General features: G+C 46.7%; 2 protein-coding genes across 2 annotated transcripts in view; one reads left to right on the top strand and one right to left on the bottom strand.

The window, feature by feature from the left end:
• LOC144769587 (tetratricopeptide repeat protein 1-like) overlaps positions 1–9,557 on the bottom strand; it is a 167,283-nt gene extending 157,726 nt beyond the window's left edge. The window contains exon 1 of the mRNA XM_078653747.1: positions 9,061–9,557. Within this exon, the coding sequence (XP_078509873.1) occupies positions 9,061–9,270 (210 nt within the window). The 5' untranslated portion in view covers positions 9,271–9,557. The remainder of the gene's footprint in view (positions 1–9,060) is intronic.
• A 133-nt stretch (positions 9,558–9,690) lies between these two features.
• Positions 9,691–15,624, top strand: EIF2AK4 (eukaryotic translation initiation factor 2 alpha kinase 4). Its single transcript, XM_078653746.1, has one exon. It carries the CDS (start codon positions 10,079–10,081, stop codon positions 15,077–15,079), a length of 5,001 nt encoding a protein of 1,666 aa, XP_078509872.1. The 5' UTR covers positions 9,691–10,078; the 3' UTR covers positions 15,080–15,624.
• Positions 15,625–16,869: the final 1,245 nt, after the last annotated feature.

The raw sequence follows: 16,869 nt of genomic DNA, 5'->3' as shown, positions 1-16,869 counted from the left end.
ATAGCATCGTGCTGGACTTGTCGCCCCACTGGTATATTCTGCTCCTCGTTGCTAGCCACACCTGCCGAGCCTCGTCCATCAGCAGTGACGCATACGTTTGCTGCGCCAGAAGGAGCTGACCCACTTCCTCCTGGCGACCCGCCACTCCGCACTGGGTCTCCAACATTTTAACGGTCGCTGCAGCCCGTACTAGCTTCTCTTTCCGTCCTCGGCGAGCTGCCGCACACCAAGCTATATCCACCCCTCGGAGCGTTGGCTTTAGGGCCTCCCAAACCGTCCTCGCGTCCGTCACGGAACCTAGGTTCTCGTTCCAGTAATGTGCGATAGCCTCCCCCATCTTCTGCTGGTAGTCCTCCTGCTGTAGGGTCCAAGGCGAGAGGCGCCATCTAAACGGTTGCCTCTCTTTGCCAAGAGTGATCTCTATCCCGACCGGGGAATGACCTGATAGCCCACGCGGTAGAATGGACGCCGAGATGACCCTGTGTATCGCGGTGGTAGGGACAAAAATGTAGTCTAATCTTGAGAATGAGGTGTGCACCGCCGAAACATACGTGTATGCACGTTCATGTCTGTGGAGGTAGCGCCATGTATCCACCCATCCCATGCCCTGTACCATGTTACCTAGTTTGGTGGGAGTGTCTGTGGCAGGTTCGCCCCCGGGCCTAAACCGGTCCACTCGGCTATACTTAACGTCATTCCAATCCCCCCCAATCACTGCCAGCCCCTCCGGGATATCGGCCCAAAGCGTGAATAATTTCTCAATCAAGGCCCATTGTAGCGGGGGTGGGGCGTACACAAGTATCACCGGCTCTGTGCCCAGCATCCCCTGTATGAACACATATCTACCCTGTGGGTCAAGCCAATGTTTTGTGTGGACATAGGACAATCTACGATGCACCAGTATTGCCACCCCCCGTGATCCCCTCGTGAACCCCGCATGATAGACTTGGTTATACCCATATCTCTGCAGGCTGAGCGTTTTGTTGCCCAGTAGGTGCGTTTCTTGTAATAACAGTATATCTGCTTTCTCCCTCTTTCCCAGCCTTAACATTGCACTCCTCTTGATCTTATCAAGCATACCTCGTACATTCCAACTCAACACCTTCATGGAGGCACCCGTGGACCTCAGCTCAGGGACCTCAGCCACCATCGAGACGCAAACACGGCATCAGGCACAGCAATGGGCATAGCGGGCTTGAACACAGCAGCAGCACCGCTCTAGACATCCATGTGCAGAACAACCCTCTTCCCCGGAACCCCTCAACTTCCCGTCGCCCCCCCTTCCCCCACCCCCCGCAAATCAATTGAAGCATCGCCGTCCGCAACTCTTCATCAACTCCCCCCCCCCCCCACCCCCCCCCCATACCTCAGCAACAACCTTGAAGTACCTGTCGCGGGACAGCAGGCGCCCAGCCCCCAACGGGAGGCCGAGGTCCCCCTACCCCAATGGATCCCCATGAACAGTCCACTCCAACTCCCACCAACCCCCCCAAAAATGAACTTGTATCGAGGGGGAATCTATCCACCCATATGACTATCCCCCCCCCACCCTTAGTCGCCACCTTCATCAGGCATCGTCTCAGTCTTGCAGCAATCATCGTCCATTACTTCAGACAGTGTCATGTAGTCTCATCCTACCAGGCATCGTCGATGTCCACATCTGCCACCACACCATTGGGGCATCATTCAAGAGTTCATGGAGCAGTCTGTGGTGGAGTTGAGTTATTCTTTTCCCCATCTGCAGCTTCTCCTGAGACGGAGCCCGTCCTAGACCTGGACCTCCAATTGCTTGCACTCCGTGCGCGTCTGGGGGCCTGCCTCCGTGTCCCGCTTGAGGAGGAATCTGAGTCACGACCCGGCGGGGTATGTGCTCTCACTCTCACTGTCTCATCCGTCCAATGGAACACCTCCTCCAGGGTGTCGAAGAAGTGCGTGCGGGACTTATATACCACTCGTAGACGGGCCGGGAATAACAGTGCATAAGGTAGCTTGAGATCACGCAGTCGTGCCTTAGCCGCTGTAAAGGATCGTCTCTGCTGCTGCACAAGCCCGGTATAATCCGGAAAGATCAGGATCTGTCGGTTTTCGAACATAAGGGGTTCTTTCACACGGGCTTGGCGTAGGATGGTGTCCTGATCATGATAGTTCAGCAATTTTGCGATCACTGGTCTCGGCCTTGCTCCTTCCGGCGGCCGCTGTGTGAGGGCTCTATGCGCACGTTCAACCACAAAGCATTTGGAGAGGGAGTCCGGTGGGAGCCAGCCCTCCAGCCATTGGGTCAGAAACTTTTCCATACTGCCCTTCTCGCAACCTTCCGGAAAGCCCACAAATCGCAGGTTGTTCCTCCGGGCCCTCCCTTCGGCATCCTCCGCCCGGAGTGTCAGGCCTTTCTGGATCCCCTCCATGGCCGTTACCTTCCGCTTTAGGGTCGCCACGTCGTCCTCCACACACGAGATCCGTGTTTCCGCCTCCGTGATGCGGGTCACTGCATTCCGCAGATCCTGGCGTAGTAGTGTAACATCTGCCCCCACAGCGCCTATCTTCGCGTCCAGCATATCTCGGGATTGAGTAATCGCCGCCATCAGGGCTGCATTGTCCGGTCCCGAGCTCTGTTGGCCCCCAGCGGCCCCAGCACTCCCGCTCGGCCCTGTGAATTTATCTATGGAATAGATAGCGATATATTGGTTGCCGACCTGGATAAGCGTGTGGAAGATTTAGTTACAAATTGCATTGAATGTAGCAATAGGGACAAGTCACAATCTACTTTTAGACCTCCTTTACATCCTAAATAGAGCCCCAATTTGAGGTGGGAAATAACTGCCATTGATATTATGGGGCCTATTCAGGATAATGAGGTGCTATACATTTGTGATGAGTGATCATTTTTTGAAGTGGTCACAAATAAAATTGCTAAAAACATATTTTTTTTAAAATCAGATATCCAAACAAGAGCAGGAGAGAGGAAAGATCACTAAGGGCCATCTTATCTTTCCTAAAAAAAAAATGTCCTAATAACCACAAAGGGAGAACTAAGTGAAAACTATTTCATACAGAGAAAGAAAAAACATCTTTGCTTTTTTAAAAGGACTCACACACAAGTATGTGGCATGCTTCATCATCGAATCCGCACCGGTTAAGACTACCAATATAGGGTGGGCTCAACCCCTCTTTTGGAGAGAGCACTTATTTGTTTTTAGTTTTATATAGCGCAAACTCGACCCGAAGTTATCAGAGGGCTTTACAGGAGCAACAGTTGCATTACAGACGGCTTTACAGGAGCAACAGTTGCTTTACAGACAGACACATTCATTTAGTTAGACACAGGGATATTAAGGGCCTCATTACGATGTCGGTCGGAAAGCATTCCGACTGACTCGCTCTTGGAATGGTTTCCGACAGAATGGGATTCGGGGAGTCCGACCGATTATGATGCTTCCGAATACCGTTGACTTCAATGGGAGCCTGTGTTCCAATCGACAACACAGGCTCCCATTAAAAAACGGGATAGTCTGTGCATGGTTGGAAAGAGGGGACCCATGGGTACAACCAGGGGTCCCAATCTGAGGCCTCCAGGTGAAGTGGGGCCTGCTACGGCCCCCAAAAGTCAGATTCCGACAGCTGATCTGTGTCAGACAAACCGATTTTGAACGGCTGTCCTAATCAGACATTGTAATCGCTTGTTCAGAAACGCGGTCCATAGAGCCGTACGAGTCGGCTCCAACCGCCTCGACCCCTCCGAATGCCAGTCGGAACAGCGTTTGAAGGACCGAACGGTTACCTAACATTGTAATTGATAGGTCAGTCAGAAATGTTTACGAGTCGGTCGGAAACACGGGTTCCGAATCAGATTCGGACAGACCGAATGCCGTTCAGAGCCTTTCCGACTGACATCGTAATCGGCCCCTTAGTGATTTGCCCAGATGTTGAGCATCCCTGACAAGACCCGAACCTGGTTCTGCAGCTTAAATGTTGCCTGCTCAAACCATTAGGCCACATCCTCATTTGGAGTTAATTTCAAAGGGGAAAGGGATCAGGAAGAGAAATTAAAAACGCCTGCGAGTACTCCCTATTAGTTTCAATCAATCAATACACTTGAAAGCGCGCTACTCACCCGTGAGGGTCTCAAGGCGTGGGGGGGGGGGGGGGCAAGGAAATGCCAGGTCTTGAGGTGTTTCCTGAATGTGAGGTGGTCCTGGGTCAGACTTAGGTGGGCGGGGAGGTAGTTCCATGTCTTGGCCGCCAGGTAGGAGAATGACCTTCCTCCGGCGGTGGTTCTGCAGATCCGTGGGACGGTGGCTAGGGCGAGGCTGGCGGAGCGGAGTTTGCGTGTTGGAGTGTAGAACGGGAGGCGGTTGTTGAGGTATCCGGGGCCTATGTCGTGGAGCGCTTTGTGTGCGTGGGTGAGAAGCCTGAACGTGATTCTTTTGCTGACGGGGAGCCAGTGCAGGTCTCTCAGGTGGGCTGATATGTGACTATGGCGGGGGATGTCGAGAATGAGTCGTGCGGATGCGTTGGAGTCTTTTCTGAAGTTTGATTGTGGTTCCTGCGTATAGGGCGTTCCCGTAGTCAAGTCGGCTGGTGACGGGGGCCTGGGTTACCGTCTTTCTAGTTCCGGTAGGGATCCAGCGAAAGATCTTGCGGAGCATGCGCAGGGTGTTGAAGCATGAGGATGAGATGGCGTTGACTTGCTTGGTCATCGTGAGAGAGGAGTCCCAGGATGAATCCCAGATTGCGTGCGTGGTCAATGGGTGTCAGTGCGGTGCCAAGTTCTGCGGGCCACCAGGAGTCGTCCCAGGCGGAAGGGGATGGTCCGAGGATGAGGACCTCCGTCTTGTCTGAGTTCAGTTTCAGACGGCTAAGTTTCATCCATTCTGCGACGTTCTTCATTCCTTCCTGAAGGTTGAGTTTGGCGGCGGCTGGGTCTTTGGTGAGGGAGAGTATCAGCTGGGTGTCGTCGGCGGCGTATAAGATGATGTTGAGGTTGTGTTTGCGTGCAATGGTGGTGAGGGGGCTCATGTAGATATTGAAGAGGGTTGGGCTGAGTGATGAGCCTTGAGGTACGCCGCAGATGATTTCGGTGGCCGCGGAGCAGAAGGGAGGGAGGCGGACTCGCTGGGTTCTGTCAGAGAGGAAAGAGGTGATCCAGTCCAGGGCTTTGTCTTGGATCCCGGCGTTGTGGAGGCGGGTTATTAGGGTGCAGTGGCAAACTGTATCAAAGGCGAGTGAGGCTTAGGAGAATGAGGGCGGTGGTTACCCCGTTGTCAAGTAGGGCCCTGATGTTGTCAGTGGCTGCGATGAGGGCAGTCTTGGTGCAGTCGTTGGCTCGGAATCCGGACTGGGATGGGTCGAGGGACGCGTTGGCTTCGAGGAATGCGGTCAGCTGCTTATTGACGATCTTCTCGATCACTTTCGCCGGGAAGGGAAGAAGAGAGATGGGGCGGAGGTTTTTGAGGTCTTTGGGGTCCGCTGTGGGTTTCTTCAGTAGGGCGTTGATCTCTGGGTGCTTCCAGCTCTCTGGGAAGGGGGGCGGACGCAAGGGAGTTGTTTATGACGGTCCGTAGGTGGGGAGCGATGATGGTGTCGGCTTTGTTGAAGATGTGGTAAGGGCATAGGACGGAGGGAGAGCCGGAATGGATGGTGTTCATAGCGTGGGCGGTGTTTATTTCTAGGGTACCAATGACAAACTGACAGAGGGGGGAGGAGGGGGCGTGTGTAGGGGAGTCTATTGAACCAAACATCCCCTGGTTAACATGTTTCAGTCAGTCATTCACTGACCGAAGGGCAATGGATAAAAAGTGAACGCATGCGAGCTTTAATGGCAGAAGATGCATTCAGTTCCTAGGAGTCCCTTCAGAAGGCTGCTTTCCACTGGAAGCAGACCTGTCCTATTGCAAAGAATCAGGCTGCAAGCCTATCCCTTACAGCATTGAGTAACAGGGTGCTGTGAAGGAAACGTTCAAGGCTAGCTGATGTCCATGCGTAACTGGAGGGCCATGCTTTAAAAATACACATTTCTCTTCTGTGTTGGTCTTCAAATCGGTGAATACATTTAATTGTAATTGCTTTTGCCAGAGTATTTTAACGCAGAGCTTAGCTGCCAAAATGAATTCAAAATCACGTTTTCTTACTGGTTTGGACTTCTTATCCACTAATCTTGTCGCCTTCCAGTTGCTCTGATTAACTTCTCTGCAGGAATAGAAGAAGGGGACCCTTTATTTCATTCCTCATGCTTGTTAACCAAACTCAAGCATTGCTTAGTGTGACTGGTATGCTAATGAGAAGCGGCACAGCAAGCAGCATCCCAGATTATGTGATTCTATAGGAAGGGTAGGGCCTTTTTTTTAAGAGAAAAAAAAGGATTTCTCCTCGCCGGCAATTTTAATCAATGCTCTTTGTGTGAGATCACGTGTGTTTGTATGGCTCCTGGCATATGTGCCTTCTGTGTGTTGGCAGTGAGTGGAGAGGAGCATTTGAGTTTTCAGAAAAGAGAAAACTAGAACAGACGCCGCTCACTGAACGTGAATACAAGTGAAGTATTGGGGAGGCGTAGGAGCTCCATGAGGGAAATCAAAGTGTAGAGCAAGCAGCATGACGTCAAAAGGGAACATGGAGGTGCTGAGCAATGACTGTGCCGGAGCGAAAGCATATCCCAGCATGCATCAATCACCATTATGGGCAGTGAGAGTGGGGTATACAAACCAGCCACTGCAGAAGGAATGGGTGCAAAACAAATGTTATGCGTGCCTTGGTAGATTTACAGCCCCGTCTTTGTTTAGTCTTACTTACAATGTTTCCATCGAGCCTTGCTTTTATCTCCGTTTAAAAGTGCCCGCTCAGATATTTTATCTGGCAAAGTTGTGATGGCAGGACCATTAGTTCTAAACTTTGGGAGTGAACTTAAGCGGCTCTGTTATTTTAGTGAGGACGTCTCGCGCTACAGGCTCTATATACTAGATGGGACAGTTTAGTTCTACTAAGCAAGAATCCATTGAGCACCTCTAAAACAAATAAATCCAAGCAAGCAAGACACGCTGCCCAGGAAATTCCTTTGCAGCAACTTCCCCAACTAGTATTGGCTGCGCGGCCGTGAAAGTGATATCATGGTTAATGATTAAGAGAGGGGGGAAGGGTTGTGTGTGTGTAGAGTTAATGAGCCATGATGAGCAAACCCCAGAACGTATGACCACCAAGCACAACTGCCACCAACTGGAGAAATGATGGCGCACCACTAAGAACCAAACGACAAAGCAGCTCACAAAACAGCCCACAGCAACTACCCCCTACACATCAAGAAAGCAGCCATCACCTCCCACATCAACTCTACCGCCAACCACACCAAAGAACTCTTCAAAATAGTCAAAGAATTCTCCAAACCGTAGGCCAGAGAACCACATCCACCCACACCAAGAACTCCGCTACACCCTCCAAGGCTACCTCCACATAAAGATGACCAACATATATAACTTCAACCAACAAGCGAACATCAGCCAAACCATTACCACCTGGTCTCTGCTCACCACCCTTAACACCTCAACCATCATGTATTCCATTGACTCAGGAGTACCCACCGACCCCCTCCCCAAGTACCTCTACAACCTCACAATGAGCCCAATTAGCACACAACTCACCAGTATCCTCAACCCCCATCTCCACAGCAACCTTCCTAAACAGATGAAAACACACAGACGTCAGACCCCTCCTAAAGAAAGCCTCCGCCTACACCAGTGATCTATCTATAAAATTATCGTCTGATCTCCCTGCTCCCCTACTTGAGAAAGCCATCAACCAGTGTCTCACCGAATTTCTGGAACAAAACCATCTACCATCGTCTGATCTCCCTGCTCCCCTACTTGAGAAAGCCATCAACCAGGGTCTCACCGAATTTCTGGAACAAAACCATCTACCGGATGCCTCACTATCAGGATTCTGTGCCACCCACAGCACTGAGATCACGCTGATTGCAGTCACAGATGACATTAGAATACTCCTCGACCGTGGAGAAACTGTGTCCCTGATCCTCCTTGATTTCCTCTGCGACGTTCAATACCATCTCCCATAAGACCCTCATCAACAGACTCTACAACATAGGCATAAAGCAAGACGCCTTCAAGTGAATCACTTCCTTCCCCACAAGACACTCACAGAGTATCAAACTACCTTCCTTCACCTCCGCACTGTGACATCATATGCCGTGTTCCACAAGGATCATCCCTCCAACCTACCTTAGTCAATATTTACAAGACCCCCCCCCCCCCCCACCCCCCTCCTCGCAGGCGGTGTCAGTTCCCACGGACTCAACATAATCTCCTACGCAGGCAACACTCAACTGTTCGCCTTCGGGACCTTATATTTAGCTATGCAGCACAATATCCTTGGTGCAACAACATCAACTGTTGCATGACTAAACACATAAGGTCTCAAAGGCGAGACCTATTGGCTATGCCAAGGCTTGTTATAATTAAGCTAGGGTGAACAGGTGTCCCCTGGCAGATTTCATGGAACTTTGGCTTATGTCCCGATTTTTATAGGGTTGCCTGAAAATAGTGAGAGGTGCCTTTTTATGAATTTCTAAAGCAGGGGTAGTTAGCAGCAGTTATAAAAAAGCAGTTTAATTAACAGGCATGATATTGGCTTTATAAATTGCATTTTATTTATGTTTCGGGGCCTCTTCTGTAATTCTATGCTGACGAGCGCTGTGATTCTGTGCTCGTGGTACAAGTAAAATTATAGTCCTTTTTGTCATTTATGTGAAATGTACGGTTTTTGTCTTCAAAATGTTGGTCACCCTAAATTAAGCATGTCATGTTCCTGTTTGTTGTGTCTACCGCAGCTGACTGAGTCTTTGTGAAAACCTCAAATGTGGACTGTGAGGAAACGACAGTTGGAGTCGGTAAAAGAAGGGTGAAGATGTTTGTTACAATGTCGCGGGGCTGAAATAAAGGAGTACTTTACTACAACAACTTCCACGAGTCTGTGCTACTTCTCGTTTTAAAACGTGTTCTTGAAAGTTTTACCATCCTTGCACATTATTTGCCTCTGGCAGGCGATCACCCTACTCACCTCTCTCTCTTCATGGCTCAGCTCTTTCTCCAGATCGTACAGCGTTTCCTCTTCAGGCTCCTGACTGCATTCATGGAAGATCTCCGGTTCTTCGTCTTCTTCTCCAGGGTCAGGCCGCACCTCAGACGTCGGAGGTGTCCTTCTGTCTCCAACTTCTGGCGGCGTTTGCTCTTCAGACGCCGGTGTTTTCTCACCTACAGCGCCTTCCATTCTAAAGCAGACTGTCTCGCCTAAGTGCAGAGCTAAGGCGCATGCGCAGTGCAGGCTGGGTCCTTAGCTCAGCACTGACAAACACAGTCGCTGACACGGAAATAGAAGACAGGCGTCAAAGCGAAGACTAGACCGAAAGCGAGTCACCTAGTGCTAAGCCAAAGAAAAAATAATTATGTGCGGTTAGTTTGTAGACATTGTACGGTGACTTGCTAAAGACATAGAAAGAAGATACATTTGCAGATAAAAAGCATTTCTGCCTTCTCGCTGTGGCTTCCTCGACCGTCAACACAGAGAAGAGACTAGCAGACCCGGCGAGTCAACGGCGGCCATATCGTAGAGTGAGCATTTTTAGCATCTATCCTTACGCATGTTAAGCCTTGCCTGAGGCAAGCACTTGCATTGGAGACCGATTCGTCCTTGAACCCATGGCGCAAGCTGATTAGGTTATTCCTCGCTGGCGTAGGCATGTTGGGTTATTCCGCTCTCATAAACAGCTAATACCGTCATTCTCTTTGATTTGAAAGATAGCCGCCCTCTGCACAGCACATTGTGCGTTCCCTTAGGGTAGTGTTTATTTTAAATTCAGTGACGTTATTTGGAATACCAGGCGTTGTATGTCCACCGCCTTCCTCCGTGACCCTTCCAATATTTGTCTTTCCTCTATGTCCATGGCTGGTCGGTTAGTCCGTCATCCCTGCCAATGCTGCCGTGCTGGAAGTAGCTTACGCTGAGTGGTTGGTGGCTGGACGTGTTGAATTGACTCGTGCATGGCTCCCTGTGAGGAGCGGATGTAGTACCATGCGATATGTCTGGGGGCAGAGGCTGGGCCATGCCCCTCTCAACCCCAGAAGATCCCTATACAGAGACTGTGGACAGTCCTGCCTCTGAGCCCCACATCAGCAGGCAGCAGACGGAGCTGCAGGTCTTGGAAGCAATCTATGGAGAGGACTTCATTGACCTCAGGCAGAAAGCTGTCTGGAAGCAGAACAGACCACCAGAGATTATTCTTTCTCTGCGTCCCCAGGGGCAGTTCGAAGTCTACGTTGGTGTTGACCTGCAGGTGCGTTGCCCACACGAGTACCCAGACGTGGCCCCGCAAATTGAGCTACTAAATGCCAGGGGTTTATCTCACGACAACATCAGTGTGTTAAAGACCAGCCTGGAGCAAATGGCTGAGAGTCTGAGAGGTGAGGTCATGATATTCCAACTGGCCGACTTCGCAAAGTCCTTCCTCAGCGAATACAACAAACCTCCCCCTAAATCTTTTCACGAAGAGATGCTGGAGAACCAGCAGAGGCAGCAGGAAAAGCAGGCGCAGGAGGAGCAGCTGCGCATTCAAGAAATCCGAAGGAAAGAGGAGCAAATGCAGCGTGAAATCTTAGATGAGATACTAAAGCGGGAGGAGGAGAAACGAGAAGAGCGCAGGAAGAAAGACCTGGCCAAGTTGGAGCGCATGGAAAGTGTAAGTGTCTCAAACTCAGAAGGGCAGGTTGGAGACCACCACGCTGGCATGAAGTCACCCACAATGTCTCATGGAAGCCTTGCAGAACAAGGCGGAAACAGGTCTCGAACTAGTTCTGCAGGGCGGTCAAGACGAGATCGCCAGTATTCATTGTGCAGCAGTGAAGAAGCCCCTCCATCTTATAGTCTTTTGCACTTCAACATTGGTTGTGCTGGTCAGCTAACAGTGCATAGAGGTAAATGTATTGGCCAGAGCGAACAGCTTGGGAAGGCAGTCTTCAATGCTTTAGATGTATCTTCAGGTAGCTTTGTCATTGTGTATCAGTGGGCTCTCCAGTGGAAGAAAAAAATGGGCAAGTTCTTGACCAATCAAGAAAAGGAAAAGGTGGATAAATGCAAAAAACAGATTAATGGTGCAGAGAGTGAGTTCACCTCACTTGTTAAATTAAGCCATCCCAACATCGTGCATTACATAGCAATGAGCACGAATGAGCATCAAGACTCTATTGTTGTTGACATTTTAGTTGAACATGTAAATGGATCAAATCTTTTATTATTCCTTGGTAAAGAAACACCAGTTCCCGTTGACCAGCTTCGTCATTATGCTGCTCAAATATTGTCTGCTCTTGACTACTTGCATAATAATTCAGTAGTGCACAAGGTGCTTTGTGCTTCAAGTGTCTTGGTGGATACAGAAGGAAACATCAGATTGACAGACTACAGTATTTCAAAACGCTTGGCCGATGTTTGTAAAGAAGATGTGTTTGAGCAAACCAAAGTTCGATTTAGCAATGATGCTCTGCCGAACAAGACTGGAAAGAAAGGTGACATATGGAAATTGGGCCTCCTCTTGCTATCTCTGAGCCAGGGTGAACTCGCAAAAGAATTTCCTGTAATTGTTCCCTCTCACTTACCAGGTCTGTTCCAAGATTTCTTGAGGAAATGTGTTTGCTTGGAAGATAATGAAAGATGGAGTGCTTCACAATTGTTAACCCATGATTTCCTTAATTCTCCACCACCACCCTCCCTAGGACCTGACAGCCCTGATTATTACTTAGGAGTCGACTGCATTGAGACAGTTGTGCCAAATAGTCAAGTAAACAGAGCGGCATTCATTATGGAAACTCAACACCAGTTTTCACGTTATTTCAGTGAGTTTGAAGAGATCCAGTTATTAGGGAAAGGAGCATTTGGAGCTGTTCTCAAGGTCCAAAACAAGTTGGATGGGTGTTACTATGCAGTAAAACGTGTTCAGATCAATCCTGCGAGCAAGCACTTTCGACGGATCAAAGGAGAAGTAACATTGCTTTCTCGTTTGAACCATGAAAACATTGTGCGGTATTACAATGCCTGGATTGAAAAACATGAACGGCCGTCTCTTAGCACATCTGAACTGAAAACTACTGAAAATAAAAAGAACTGTGCAAAAATGGAGGGAAATGTAAAAAATGAGCTTGGGCTGTCTGATGATATTGAAGCAAATGCCCCATCTCCCATTTTAACAAGTTCAGTTGAATGGAGCACCTCTTGTGAGAGATCTTCAAGTGCAAACTGTAGTGGACCAAATGAGGATTCCAGTGATGAAGATGATGATGAAGTGGATGTGTTTTCACAGTCATTTTTGCCGGATAGTGACTCAGACAGTGAAATACTTTTTGAAAACGAAGATGAAAATGTGCAAAAAATCCTTACTAAAGAGGGTAACAATGAAAATACCCCAGATAAAGACCATCCAACCGAGCCAGAGTCGGCGCCAACTCTTCATTATCTATACATTCAGATGGAATATTGTGAAAAGAGCACATTACGGGACACAATTGATCAGAATCTCTATCTGGATACAAGCCGACTTTGGAGACTTTTTAGAGAAATTTTGGATGGACTAGCATACATACATGAACAAGGCATGATCCACAGAGATTTAAAACCTGTAAATATCTTTTTGGACTCCGAAGACCATGTTAAAATTGGAGATTTTGGTCTAGCTACAGATCACCCAGCTTACACAAGTGATACAAAACCTGTTGATGAAGAATTGTGTGGGGAATACACTGTTAAGTCAGACCCAGAAAGCCATTTGACAGGCATGGTTGGCACCGCCTTGTATGTGAGCCCAGAGGTCCAAGGAAATACCAAAGCCACCTATAATCAGAAAGTGGACCTCTTTAGTTTAGGTATAATATTTTTTGAGATGTCATACCGTCCCATGGATACGGCTTCTGAGAGGATCTCTGTTCTTAGTAACCTAAGGCAGCCTGCTATAGTCTTCCCAAAAGACTATGCACAAGAGAAGAATGAAAAGCAAAAAAGGGTCATACGTTGGCTTTTGGATCATGATCCTTCAGCCCGCCCAACTGCCATTGAGTTGCTAAAGAGTGAGCACCTCCCTCCACCCCAATTGGAAGAGTCTGAACTTCATGAAGTGCTTCATCACACCCTAGCAAATGTTGATGGGAAAGCTTATCGGACAATGGTGAGTCAAATATTTTCTCAGCGTGTTTCTCCAGCAGTGGATTATACATATGACAGTGATATCTTTAAGGGTATTTTTTCACCTCATGCAGTTAAGACGCAGCAATATGTTTGTGAAATAGTTTGCAGGGTCTTCAAAAAACATGGGGCTGTTAAGTTGCATACCCCCTTGTTGATGCCCAGAAACAAGAAAATGGAAGAAAGTAATGAAACTGCATGTTTTATGGATCACTGTGGGATGCTAGTGTCTCTTCCATATGATCTCCGGACTCCTTTTGCAAGATTTATATCAAGAAATAATATCTCCAATTTAAAAAGGTACTGCATTGAACGAGTTTTTAGACCAAGGAAGCTACACAGATATCATCCCAAAGAGCTAACGGAATGTGCTTTTGATATTGTCACATCAACTACAAACAGCTACTTGCCAATTGCTGAAACAGTATATGCAATTTCTGAGATCATCCAGGAATTTCCAGTTTTGCAGGATAGGAATTATAGTGTTTATCTGAACCATACATCCTTACTGAAAGCCATCCTTTTACACTGTGGTGTACCAGAGGACAAGCTTAATCAAGTATATAACATTCTTTATGATGCCATGACAGGAAAGCTAAGCCGGAGAGAAGTGGAGGCAAAATTTTGCAACCTGTCTCTTTCGCCAAATAGTTTCCAGTTATCTCGACTCTATCGCTTTATGGAGCAGAAAGGAGATTTGCAAGACATGGGGCCGATGATTAGCACCCTTACCAAACAAAAAACTGGAATCAGCTTCTTGGCTAAACAAGGTGTCAAGGACCTTGAAGAAGTTGTTGGGATCTTAAAGAAACTTTGCATAAAACAGCAAGTGGTTGTGAATTTGGGACTTGTATACAAGATTCAGCAGCACAATGGCATTATCTTTCAGTTTGTAGCATTTATTAAACGTAGGCAAAAAGTTGTTCCAGAAATTCTTGCAGCTGGTGGCAGATATGATCATCTTATTCCTCTGTTCAGAGGACCGCAAACAGGACCTTTGACATGTCCTTTAGCAGTTGGTGTGAGTATTGCTTTAGATAAGATATGTGTGGCCGTTTCTGGTTTGGAGGAACCTTCCACTGTGAGCTGCTGTGATGTACTGGTCGTGAGTGTAGGACAGGTGTCCATGGGAAGAGCCATTGGTATCGTTCAAAAACTATGGACTGCTGGAATTGCAGCAGAAATGATGTATGACTGGTCACAATCCCAAGAGGAGCTGCAGGAGCATTGCAGGTGTGCTGGAATTGCTTATATTGCTTTTGTCTCCGATAAAGAAGGAAGCCATGTGAAGATAAAATCATTTGAGAAAGAACGGCAAACCGAAAAACGTATTTTGGAGTCTGAGTTAGTAGATCATCTAGCCCAGAAACTCAGGAACAAAGTCTGTGATGAAAAAAATTCAAGGGACATTTGTGAGAATTCTTCAGTGCCTAATTCAAAGGGATCCTGTTTTAGTACTTCAAACATGTGTGAACAACATGGAACTGCTGCTGTGTCACCAAATGTGAATGTTCTAGCTCCTGATAAGCTGTCATCCAGTATGCGGAGAAGGACAGAAGCACAAGTGCTTTCAAAACTCCAGACTTTCCTCACAAACTTTTTGCAAAAGAACACCGAAATTGAAATTTTAGCACTTGACCTACCAAAGGACACTCTCTTAACACTACTGTCTTTAGAATGTGAAAAAGACGAACAAGCCTTTTATGCTTCTGTGAAACAATTATTGTCTGGTTTGCCAAAGCAGCGTTACCTGAAATCAGTATGTGATGAGATTTACAGTATAAAAATTGAGAAGCGTGTGCCTATGCTCGTCTTGTACAGTTACAGAGATGACGCTTATAAGGTTTTATTTTAAATACATTCTTGAGCTAGCCTTTGTATAAGTTCTATTTTATTAAAGGTAAGCTTTTACATTTCCACTTACATTTCAGGATACATTTCTAAAATAGTCACCTATGTTTGACAGTTACTGAAATTGCCTACCTTGAGTCCCTTCCAATCCCAGATAGATCTAAAGTGTAGTTTTATCATCCCTTGCTTATCTGAAACAAACTGTTATGTGTGTGTAGTTTCAAGAAGATCATTCCATAGTTCTGACAGGGAAGGGGCCATTAAGACTGTAGACGAAATTGACATTGGAGTTTACCTTTAATATGTGAGTACAAGTCAGTAATGGATTTAAGCAATTATAGAACTTTATTTTGGAATACAGCATTACTTCATTTTATAATGTTAGTAAACAACTACAAATATATAGCCTAAAATGATAGTAAATATTATATTTACTAATGTCTTAAATTGATCCGTTAAATTGCCTTTGTATGTTAAAAGCATCAGACGGGGTACCTTTTGAAAAATATTTTTCTGTAAAAAAATAAAATGGATGTTTTGTAAACTTGATAAGGGGGTTGGTTAGTGTGTACATTGAAATTCTCAGTATTTGCCTGTTCAAAACAAGGTGGCCCACTTGTTGCTACAAATCTAATAGTTTTGCTCATGCTTTGGTAGTCTGAACAGTCTAACTGCAGACATTTACATAGGCAGCTTGAGGAACAACAGAACAACCTGGGTTTTGTAACATATTCACATTTTTGGGCAAACAATGCACCTATTTAAATCAAGTGACGTCAGTGTTTTCCTTTACTTTTCAATTAAGCTGATAAAATTTGTGTGGAACATGTCAGTAATTCAGCACCCTTATCCCATGTTGTGGGGGCGTTTAAATTATTTTGCTAGAGCGACAGTGTTTGTAATAGCAAAGTGAATCAGTTAACTTTGCTTCAGAATTGCAAAATGTTATCACTAAGGATGAATAGGCTGCATTGTCAAATGCATACATTGCACACCATGTATTAACCCCTTGGGTGCGGCCGCGATTCTGCGCCTGTGCGGCACTTCTGAAGAATGGGCGGGTTCATGACGGCCCCCAGCCGTCATCAGCACACGCCCACCGTGTTGCATGACGGACGGGGGCCGTCATCAGCATGGAAGGGGTTAAATATCTGTTACATTTCAGTAAGAAAATGAGCACACTTTAAAATGTATTTTCTGTCATACAATCAATGCTTTAATGTGCACACTCTATCTTAGATATGTTGGTTAATGTGCTTCATAGGCTTTTGATTTACTCGTCAAAATTCTAAGTCTTTTCTTCTCAGTATTTCTCATAGTAGTTTATCTAAATCTACAATTGTTGGGAGGTCCTGTGTTAGTGATTGATGTGAATACGAAAGTCAATTTTACGCTAGTTGGTTGAATATTTTGCAGCGTGTCTGCTGTAAGTCCAGCTAATGTGGCAAGCCTTAAATACATATGATGTTGTTTACGATGCCCGGCAGAGTATGTGCCTGTGGTGCAGATTTTGTCAACTCTTTAACAGTTAAACAAATAAACCGCATTGCTTTAATTGTTGATAGTATTTCAGAAAGCTTAATTTAGATTCCTGTTTTCTGTGTGACCGTCGTAAAGGCCACGTCACTTAATTCTGTAAATATTTATCATGTCCCTCTTCACAGATATGCAAATGCTCTTTGTGACAACTTTTTTTGTGGCAAATCACTGCTTTTTAGGGTCCTTTTTCAGTGCTCAAATATACGCTCATGTGGAAGTTTTTACAGAATTGCAAGCACCGGTGAAATTAGTAAA

Source organism: Lissotriton helveticus, chromosome 7, assembly GCF_964261635.1.
Source record: "Lissotriton helveticus chromosome 7, aLisHel1.1, whole genome shotgun sequence".
NCBI lineage: Eukaryota > Metazoa > Chordata > Amphibia > Caudata > Salamandridae > Lissotriton > Lissotriton helveticus.
Note: the sequence above shows the minus strand (reverse complement) of the source record. Positions and strands in the feature narration are given on the sequence as shown.